The sequence below is a fragment of the Sinocyclocheilus grahami genome, unplaced genomic scaffold, assembly GCF_001515645.1.
Source record: "Sinocyclocheilus grahami isolate Dianchi unplaced genomic scaffold, SAMN03320097.WGS_v1.1 scaffold1525.1, whole genome shotgun sequence".
In the NCBI taxonomy this organism is placed as follows: domain Eukaryota; kingdom Metazoa; phylum Chordata; class Actinopteri; order Cypriniformes; family Cyprinidae; genus Sinocyclocheilus; species Sinocyclocheilus grahami.
This window is the reverse complement of record NW_015506704.1, coordinates 240,056-250,867: the sequence shown is the minus strand read 5'-3', so window position 1 is coordinate 250,867 and position 10,812 is coordinate 240,056. Positions and strand designations below refer to the sequence as shown.

At 40.9% G+C, this 10,812-nt stretch overlaps 2 protein-coding genes across 2 annotated transcripts in view; one reads left to right on the top strand and one right to left on the bottom strand.

Annotated features, from left to right (window-relative positions):
- nop14 (NOP14 nucleolar protein homolog (yeast)) overlaps positions 1–3,044 on the top strand; it is a 22,007-nt gene extending 18,963 nt beyond the window's left edge. The window contains exons 11-15 of the mRNA XM_016257237.1: positions 16–130; positions 256–409; positions 1,397–1,556; positions 2,629–2,683; positions 3,030–3,044. Of these exons, the coding sequence (XP_016112723.1) occupies positions 16–130; positions 256–409; positions 1,397–1,556; positions 2,629–2,683; positions 3,030–3,044 (499 nt within the window). The remainder of the gene's footprint in view (positions 1–15; positions 131–255; positions 410–1,396; positions 1,557–2,628; positions 2,684–3,029) is intronic.
- A 1,535-nt stretch (positions 3,045–4,579) lies between these two features.
- Positions 4,580–8,838, bottom strand: LOC107570952 (vimentin). Its single transcript, XM_016257236.1, has 3 exons — positions 8,373–8,838; positions 6,601–6,977; positions 4,580–4,888 (listed from the first exon to the last, which is right to left on the bottom strand). Exons 1-3 carry the CDS (start codon positions 8,836–8,838, stop codon positions 4,580–4,582), a joined length of 1,152 nt encoding a protein of 383 aa, XP_016112722.1.
- Positions 8,839–10,812: the final 1,974 nt, after the last annotated feature.

The following is a 10,812-nucleotide window of genomic DNA, read 5'->3' as shown; positions in this document are numbered from 1 at the left end:
GTGTGTGTGTGTGTGTGTGTGTGTGCAGCTGGTCCTCCTGAAGATCACGGCGCTGCTGTTCCCCACGTCAGACTTCAGACATCCGGTGACGACTCCAGCGTTCCTCTACATCAGTCAGGCGCTCACCAGGGTGTGTGTGTGTGTCTGTAATAATGAGTAGATTGTTTGTTTGTTTTAGTCATACAGATGCTTTAAAACATCTTGTTCACCCAAGACATGATGACTTAATGTGATGGCTCTGTGTGTGTGTTTCAGTGTGTGGTGCTCTCTCTGGAGGACGTGTGTAAGGGTTTGATCCTCTGCTGTCTGGCGCTGGAGTTCGTCTCTCTGTCTCTGAGGTTTTTCCCAGAACTGCTGAACTTTCTGCTGGGACTCCTGCACCTGACTGTCTCCGACAAACGCAACATGGGTACTGCAGTGTGTGAGAGTGTGTGTGTGTGTGTGTGAGAGTGTGTGTGAGTGAGATTTTACTTCACCTGATGAACCTAATGAGCTACTCGTGTGGAAACAGGAAGAGGAATCTGGGTGTTTCCTGTCTGCTTATGTCCATCATCCCGAGCGACAGAGGCATTACTGTATTCACACATTCAGTCTGAGCATTTGATTCTGAACGGCTGTCCATCATGCTCACATGACCATCGTGTGTGTGTGTGTGTGTGTGTGTGTGTGTGTGTGTGTCTCGTGCTGTCATTAACACTCGGTGTGTGTGTGAGAGTGTGTGTCACATGTGCTCTGTGTGTGTGTGTGTGTGTGTGTGTGTGTGTGTGTGTGTGTTGTAGTAGTACTACTGCTAAAGTGGAATAAAAATAGTAAAAACACCAAACTCTGTAATAACACAAGTGTAAGTCTGGGAGTGATGTAATGATCAAAACATGTGACAAATAAAAAGTTATATTTCAGCTTTTTATTTTTTTAAAATGCTTTTCCTTCACTATCTGCTCTAAATCTGCTCTATCAATAATAAATAAATATTATATGTTGTGATGTTGCGTGTGTGTATATATGTATTCATTTGCATTTTCATATGCGTGTTTATGTATATGTAGATCCAGTCAAGTATGTTCAAATGTTCGACAGGGAGCGTGTGTTTGGGTGTGAGAGTGTGTGTGTGTGTGTGTGAGAGTGTGTGTGAGTGAGATTTTACTTCACCTGATGAACCTAATGAGCTACTCGTGTGGAAACAGGAAGAGGAATCTGGGTGTTTCCTGTCTGCTTATGTCCATCATCCCGAGCGACAGAGGCATTACTGTATTCACACATTCAGTCTGAGCATTTGATTCTGAACGGCTGTCCATCATGCTCACATGACCATCGTGTGTGTGTGTGTGTGTGTGTGTGTGTGTGTGTGTGTCTCGTGCTGTCATTAACACTCGTTCTGACTGCCGTGTGTGTGTAGGTTATATGGTGGTGAGTCCGTTCAGACGGCAGGGGAAGAGCTGTGATCTGCTGGTTCTGAAGGATACTAATGTGTCTCACAGCTGGAACAGGAAACCCATTTCACTGCACACAGCTCACAGAATCCCAGCCCAGAGTCCAGTGGAGAGAGACCACTACAGGTACACATGCACACTTATACACCCTCTCACACACACACACACACACACATGCACACTTATACACCCTCTCACACACACACACACTTACACACCCTCACACACACACACTCACACACGCACACTTATACACCCTCACACACACACACTTATACACACACACTTATACACCCTCTCACACACACACACACATGCACACTTATACACACACACACACACACTTATACACACACACACGCGCACACACACACACTTATACACACACACACTTATACACACACACACACACTTATACACTCTCTCACACACACACACACACACACACACACACCAGTTACTGATTACATTATTGATTGCTCTTTGTATTTCTGTTGTTTCATTCTTTTTAATACATGTTAAATCCCTATTTTATTCTTGCTTTATTTTTATTTCTGATGCACCTTTTATTTCTTTTTAATAACTTTTATGTAAAGCACTTTAAGTCACACTCGTGCATGAAATGTTTGGTAACAGTTTTCTTGAAGCCTTAATGTAAACTGCATTGTTATAGGTATTCATAATGTATGTTATAATGCATAATAAAAATGTCTGAAATATGTAATTTGTCATGTATTTGAATGCATTACACTTTCTAAAGGTGTAAAAATGAATAGATTTATTATGACTGTGGTTACAATTATTCATGAGATCATATGATGCACTTATTACAAAGATAAAAGCAGAACACAATAAACAACAGAGAGCAGTGTGCGTTGAAATCCAGCTTTATTTGGTGCCTGGTGAGATTTGGTTCTTTTAGGTGAGACTAGTTAGCTCGGCTGGTTTAGCGGAGGTTGATCTGCAGGAGTCTTCAGGCGATGGTCACCGCTTGAGAACACAACACCGAGACTTCTATGAGCTACGGCTGGACTACTCTTCATGATTTAGTCAACGAGGAGTCGGTGTAACGTCTGTGAATCCAAAAAAATCATCATCTTTTGACTTCAGACTGATTCCAACCCGGCTGAGATTAAACAAGTTTGATATTTTGAACCGACTTTGAATACATTCTTTCTATTTGTCAAGCGTCTCCTAGCAACAAAAGTGCATTGCCAAGTTCTGGCGCCTGGGAAGTTCATATTTATGAGTGGGTAAGTCATAATTACGTATGAATAACAAAAAATTCACACCGCTTAAAGTGCAAAAGGATTATAAAGACCGAAAGGTAACACTTTATCTCATTAGTTAACCTTGCATTCACATTCACTTTAGATACATTGTTTCCATTTGTCATGCGTCTCCTAGCAACAAAGTGAGGAAGTTCAGATGAGTTCAAGTCATTTTGGTGATGCACTATTTCCAGGAAAAAAAATTTCAATTTCAATTTTTTTTTAAATTCTACACCTCCAAAATGATTAAAGATTGCGAATGACTTGTTCTTGATTTTTTTTTTCAATTTCCCAATTTTTATTTCTTTTTTATTTTTTGTGCATGCAGCTTGGCAGGTTTTAATGTAAATGGGGGAAAAAATATTGCAACAAATGTATCATTAATGCAGACGTGGCATCTATTGCATGGATAATAGATAACGCTGGGCTTAAAGAAAGTTCAGTTTCCCGCTCGTAAAGTTCAGGTGCGTTTGATTCCTCGAGACAATCTTTCCAACACGGCTTGAACTCATTTCGTTCGTTCGAGTCTGATGCCCAGTCTTTCCTCGGCAAATGTGAGACACCTAGGGCCTCATTTAAATGATTTAGGACGGATTCTGCGCAACATTTTATAAACGAGGCCCCTAGTGTTTTCTGAAAGTCGTGTAACGATTACAAGCTGCCCGATCTAAAATGTAATTAGTAATAACTTTTCTGAACTTCTAATGTTTTCAAATGTTAATCTATTTCAAACATCAAGGTACACTGATTAACACTTGAATTAAGATAATTTAATTTTAAAGCACAGCCGCCACAAAATCAGACTCATTCTGAGGTTAAATACAGATTTAAAATCATAAGACATAGTTTAATAGCTATGATACTGTTGGTTAAACTTTATTTTAAGGTGTCTTTGTTACAGTGTAATTATACATTTCAGTACTGAGTAACATTAACTACATGCACTTACTATAGGGTTAGGATTATTAGGGTTACTTACATGTAATTATGCATAATGTATTGTTATTATAATAGTAAGTAAATGTAACAAGGACACCTTAAAATACACAGTTTTTGAAATCAAATCTCTGCATAGCTGTCACAGGAAACACTGGCATCGAACAATGCTGTGGACATACAGTTAATCTCAAAGAATAAAGCATATACGCAAATGCAAATAGGAAATAAAGCAGTTATGGAATAAGCATGTGTCCTAAACTCCTGAAACATTGCTGTCTCATATTTTAGAGCAGTCAGTGCCATTTATGAAAGAAATCTATTAAATATTTATGATGTAAACCCTCTTTGTAATCGTTAACATAATTGTAACTGATTACATTTGCATTTATTTTGTAATTAAGTTACGTATGTAACTAGCAGTGTTGGGTAAGTTACTTAAAAAAGAAATTAATTACTAATAACACCTTCAACAGTGTAATTAGATTACCGCACTAATTACTCTCTCTTACATTACTAATTACTTTCTAAATGTAAGTAATTATATATCTGAGTGTTTCGTGTCTATCCTCGTATTGTTTAACTTGACGAGCAACCTCGACTAGTTAACACGAAATGCTCTTTTAATTCTTTCAAATAAATAATATAAAATTGCATGAAGTATTCTAGAACTGTCCAACGTATTTACAGGAGGAAGGTTACATTAAACGCATACATTTTAATATTAGATGCTACATTTTGATGTTGACTCCACTGTTAGAATTATTTTATAGTATAACTAAATATAATGTAGAAACTGTAATTTTCTGCTTTGCAATCGTGAAAAGCGCCATGCAAATACTCTTGAGTTGAATAGTCTACGCAGTATTTAATGCAATTGCATCAGAAAAATTCAGAGTAATCCCTTACTTTATTTTTTAATGAAATGAGAGTAATTAAGAGTTAGTACTGCATTGCACCAACACTGCCTGCGGCGGAGAGCCCGAGCCGCTTCTCCTCTCCTTCCAGCAGCCTCCTGTAGGTGGCGATCTCAGCGTCCAGCTTCAGCTTGATGTGGAGCAGCTGCTGGTAGTCAGCCATGTATTTTCCCATCTCCAGCTTGGTCTGGCACAGCTGGCTCTCTAGCTGTGTGATGATGTGCTCCAGACCGGCCGTCTTGTCCAGATGCGCCGCCTCCGTGTCCTCCAGCTGCTGCTCCAGCGCCGCGTTCCTCGCCCTCAGCCCGTCGATCTGGCTCTGCAGCTCCGTCACCTGGAAAAACACACGATCATGTTACTTTTTGCTTAAAACGAGTAAAAATATCTGCCAATGGGGTAAGAAAAATAATCTTGTTTAGCCTTTGAATCAAGATTATTTTTCTTTCTCCATTTGCAGAAATTTGTGCTTGTTTTAGGCAAAAACTAACAACATTTGGATAATATTTTCAAAAAAACAAGACATCATATATTTAGTAACTTTACTTGTCAAGTAAATGCATCCTGATTCTAGAATTTTTATTTGTTTATACTAAAAATCAAGACAAAAATACTAAGGAAGAAAACATGTTTTTTGCCGTGATAAAGTGTGACTGAACAACATTTTCAAACAATATCAAGGTCATGTTAAACTACAGATTAAAAAGAACAAAGGTTTGAAAATGAATAGCCTATTAAGTCTAAATATTGAAGTATTGGCGATGTGATGAACACCATAGTGAATACACAAATCTGATTGGCTGTTTAAATCATTTAAACACTTTTAGAATCAGAAAGTAGCAGCCGCTCTCTTTACGGGGTTTCCAAGGAAACCGCTGCATTTCTGCTGTCCCATCAGCGCCACCTGCTGTCAGAGAGTGACGCTGAATAATTTGTAATAACTATTCACGGTGTTTGTGAACCTGGTTTGTCCGTCACCTGGTTGTGGAAGACGCTGATCTCCTCCTTCATGCTCTTCATCTGGTCCTCGTGTTTGCCGGCCTGCTCCTTCAGAGTGTCGAATTTACCCTTGTACCACTTCTCGGCCTCCTGGACGTTGCGAGCAGACACAGACTCGATCTCGGCGCGCATGCTGCGCAGGTAAGCGGCCAGGTCCGGTCTGTCGGAGTCCAGCTCCACCGTCACCTTAGACTCCTCGATCTGCTTGAGGAGGTCAGCCACTTCCTCGTCGTGGAGCTTCTTCAGGAACTCGATCTCGGCCACCAGCTGCTCGATGCGCTTCTCCAGGTCGGCCTTCTGTAGCGTCGCGCTGTCCACGTCTTGACGGAACTCGCGGAGAATCATCTCGGCCTCCTCTGTGGATTCAAGAGAGAGGTCACGTAAAAATGGTGTCGATGTGATGCTACACTGCAAAAAATGAGTTTCTTCCTTAGTGTTTTTGTCTTGTTTTCTAGCATAAATATCTAAAAATTCTCCAATCAAGATGCATTTACTTGACAAGTAACATGCTTGAGATATTATGTCTTGTTTTCTGTAAAACAAGCACAAATATCTTCCAATGGGGTAAGAAAAATCATCTTAACTCAAAGGCTAAACAAGATGATTTTCTTACCCCATTGGCAGATATTAAACTAACTGTGATATTTTCAGAAAACAAGACATCGTATATTTAGTAACTTTACTTGTCAAGTAAATGCATCCTGATTCTAGAATGTTTAGATGTTTAAACTAAAAATCAAGACAAAAATACTAAGGAAGAAAATAATTTTTTGCAGTGTACATAGAGAGAACGCATTGTTTTAGTCATGCAATACACTTAGAAATAACACTCTTAAAAATAAAGGTTCCAAAAGGGTGTTTGAACCATTTTTGGTTCCCAAAAGAACCTTTCGGTGAACAGTTCCTGAAAGAACCATTTTGAAGAACATTTTTAAAAATCTAATGAACCTTTTTAGACTATAAACATCAGCGCCACCTGCTGTCAGAGAGTGACGCTGAATAATTTGTAATAACTATTCACGGTGTTTGTGAACCTGGTTTGTCCGTCACCTGGTTGTGGAAGACGCTGATCTCCTCCTTCATGCTCTTCATCTGGTCCTCGTGTTTGCCGGCCTGCTCCTTCAGAGTGTCGAATTTACCCTTGTACCACTTCTCGGCCTCCTGGACGTTGCGAGCAGACACAGACTCGATCTCGGCGCGCATGCTGCGCAGGTAAGCGGCCAGGTCCGGTCTGTCGGAGTCCAGCTCCACCGTCACCTTGGACTCCTCGATCTGCTTGAGGAGGTCAGCCACTTCCTCGTCGTGGAGCTTCTTCAGGAACTCGATCTCGGCCACCAGCTGCTCGATGCGCTTCTCCAGGTCGGCCTTCTGTAGCGTCGCGCTGTCCACGTCTTGACGGAACTCGCGGAGAATCATCTCGGCCTCCTCTGTGGATTCAAGAGAGAGGTCACGTAAAAATGGTGTCGATGTGATGCTACACTGCAAAAAATGAGTTTCTTCCTTAGTGTTTTTGTCTTGTTTTCTAGCATAAATATCTAAAAATTCTCCAATCAAGATGCATTTACTTGACAAGTAACATGCTTGAGATATTATGTCTTGTTTTCTGTAAAACAAGCACAAATATCTTCCAATGGGGTAAGAAAAATCATCTTAACTCAAAGGCTAAACAAGATGATTTTCTTACCCCATTGGCAGATATTAAACTAACTGTGATATTTTCAGAAAACAAGACATCGTATATTTAGTAACTTTACTTGTCAAGTAAATGCATCCTGATTCTAGAATGTTTAGATGTTTAAACTAAAAATCAAGACAAAAATACTAAGGAAGAAAATAATTTTTTGCAGTGTACATAGAGAGAACGCATTGTTTTAGTCATGCAATACACTTAGAAATAACACTCTTAAAAATAAAGGTTCCAAAAGGGTGTTTGAACCATTTTTGGTTCCCAAAAGAACCTTTCGGTGAACAGTTCCTGAAAGAACCATTTTGAAGAACATTTTTAAAAATCTAATGAACCTTTTTAGACTATAAAGAACCTTTTCTGCATTTGAAAGGTTCCATGGATGTTCAAGGTTCTGCGCAGAACCAGTGATGCCAATAAAGAAGCTTTATTTTTGAAGAGTGAAAGGTTCTTTATTGGCATCGATGGTTCTACGCAGAACCTTTAACATCCATGGAACCTTTCCATTCCACAAAAGCTTCTTTAGATTGTTAAAATCTTAGAACACAAAATGGTTTACGAGCTGTTCACTGAAAGGTTCTTTGGGGAACCAAGCATGGTTCTTCTACGGCATCTCTTTGAAATCTCAGATTTGGGAACCTTTATTTTTGTGTTTCATCATCAGGTTTTTTTGGTCATTGGTTTGTTCTCCTGTGGGGCTAAATGGGACAGTAATGAGCACAGGCCATTGAAAACCCCTGTGTGTCCCTGCAGCACAAACGCAGTGTTAAGTCGCTGGGGGATATTTGTAGCAATAGCCAACTATACATTGTATGAGGCATTGCTAAGAACTTCATTTGGACAACTTTAAAGATGATTTTCTCAATATTTAGATTTTTTTGCACCCTCAGATTCCAGATTTTCAAATATTGTCCGATCCTAACTAACCATACATCAATGTTAAGCTCGTTTATTCAGCTTTCAGATGATGCATAAATCTCAATTTCAACAAAATTGACCCTCATGACTGGTTTTGTGCTCCAGGGTCACATATATGTATATATATATTGTCCGGACCTCCGCAGGGAAAGAGATATAGAGACCGGACCTCTTTAATTGAATACCCCTGGTCTACATTCACAATATAAGTGTATAACACCTTTGATGGCCAGCTCCTCCTCCAGCTTGAGTCTCCAGACCTCCACCTCCTCCTCGATGTAGCCTCTCTGGATATCAGCCGCGCCCTTCTCAGCGGTCAGAGCTTCGATGAGCTCCCTCATCTCTTTAAACTTGAGCTCGTACTCGTCCCCGAGGCCGGTGGGCCCTCCCTTGAAGCGTCCCTGAAGGGCCTCCACCTCGGCTCTCAGAGCGCTGTTCCTCTGCTCCAGCGCCTGGACCTTCTCGATGTATCCGGCGAAGCGCACATTGAGCTCCTGCATCACCTCCTTCTCGTTGGCGTGGTGCTGGTGGATCTCGGTGGCCACTTCCACCGCCTGGCCCTGGAGTCCCGTCCGTCCGCGGCTGTACGAGGATCCACGGCATCGGGACGGAGACGGGCTCTGGACCCTCATCCGGCTGGAGCCGCTGACGCTCAGGCTCTTCTGCGAATACGACGAACCTCTCATGACTTTAGACTCGGAGGACTCACACACTCTCACACACACACACACTCACACACACTCACTCACACACACTCACACACACTCACTCACTCACACACACTCACACACACACACACTCACACACACACACACACACTCACACACACACTCACACTAACTGACTCACACACACACACACACACACTCACTCAAACACACACACTCACACACACACTCACACACACACACACACACTCACACACACACTCACACTCACTCACTCACACACACACACACACTCACACACACACTCACACTCACTCACTCACACACACACACACACTCACACACACACTCACACTCACTCACTCACACACACACACACACTCACACACACACTCACACTCACTCACTCACACACACACACACACTCACACACACACTCACACTCACTCACTCACACACACACACACACTCACACACACACTCACACTCACTCACTCACACACACACACACACTCACACACACACTCACACTCACTCACTCACACACACACACACACTCACACACACACTCACACTCACTCACTCACACACACACACACACTCACACACACACTCACACTCACACACACACACACACACACACTCACACTCACACTCACTCACACACTCAGACACACACTCACTCACACACTCAGACAAACACACTCACACTCACACACTCACTGACTCACACACACACACACTGACTGAGAGACTGTAGGGTTCAGTGTTTTTCACGAGATCCTGATTAAACCTGGTAGAAATGTTGCCAGTAGTTTGAAATGTGGAAGTTAAAGATTGACAGTTCCATTCTCTTATATTTTACAAACTACCACTCAAAAGTTTGGGGTCAATATGACATGTATGATGTTAATGTCTTCTAGAGGTCAAATGTCATGTAAGAGGAAGTGATGTCATTTGGAGGCGTGGCCAAAGAAAGGTAGCACAGTTTTCAGCACACGCAAAAATATTTCATATATAACTTCTGTTTCTGTAAACCAGCACATCCAGTGCAAGAAGACTTTGACTTTTTAATTTTACTCAACATTATTTTACTTTATGGACAGACCTTTTTGAGTCATGTTGTTGTTGTTGTTGCAATTTTGAGGTGCTTAGTTTGATCTTATTCTGTGGCGTTTGGTTTATAATGTTTTTTTCCAGGAAACACCAGCACATAGATGCTTGCCTCTGCATGTTATCCACAGCTTCACAACGTTACAGTTTATCACTGGCATGTGTCTTTGACGAGTGCATCTTTGAGCCTATATTTATTATATGTAAATTAGCTCATACAGTGTATTGTTGGCTATTGCTACAAATATCCCTGTGCTGCTTTTGTGCTGCAGGGACACATTATTTGATTTAACGCTGTTTTGCTGCAGTTTATGGATTATAATGTTGTTGCATGAATGCATATCAAGCTAATCTTTGTGTAAACTGTATTTGATGACTGATGCCTCTGAAGTTGATAGTTTAGTTTATAATAACAAACCCTTCCCGCTGTTTGTGTGTCAGCATTGCTCCTGTCTTCCAGCAGAGGGCGAGTACAGATCTGACAATCTCACACAACCTCAATCTTCATCAGCTTCAGCTTACATTAATTCATAAATGATTTCTGAATGTTTGATGTTAGTTTCACACATACTTGTAAAACCGGTTCATATTTAAGGCAGCATGATAATGTTTTAACATGCATGTCCTAAAATTGTCTTTATACTATAAACATTGTTATCTAGTAAGGTTTATATTCAGATGTGCATGAACTTCTACATGGATTCATTGCTTCATTTTTAGGTTGATGGATTCAGAACAGTTTTCTGTTGCTCTGCTTTGCTCCAGAATCTTGATGTGAGATGCATTCTGCTTTAGACGGTCAGAGATCTTATTACTTTAGTTTTTACAGATGTTTCTCACTCACACACACACACACACACACACACACACACTCTCTCA

Bases quoted from the DNA above. Each gene is read 5' to 3' on its own strand.
- LOC107570952 (XM_016257236.1), bottom strand. From the start codon at position 8,838: ATGAGAGGTTCGTCGTATTCGCAGAAGAGCCTGAGCGTCAGCGGCTCC. The intron at 6,978-8,372 runs GTGTTATACACT...TTGAATCCACAG, and splicing joins GGAGGAGCTGGCCATCAAAG to AGGAGGCCGAGATGATTCTC. The intron at 4,889-6,600 runs GTGACGGACAAA...GTGTTTTTCCAG, and splicing joins TCAGCGTCTTCCACAACCAG to GTGACGGAGCTGCAGAGCCA.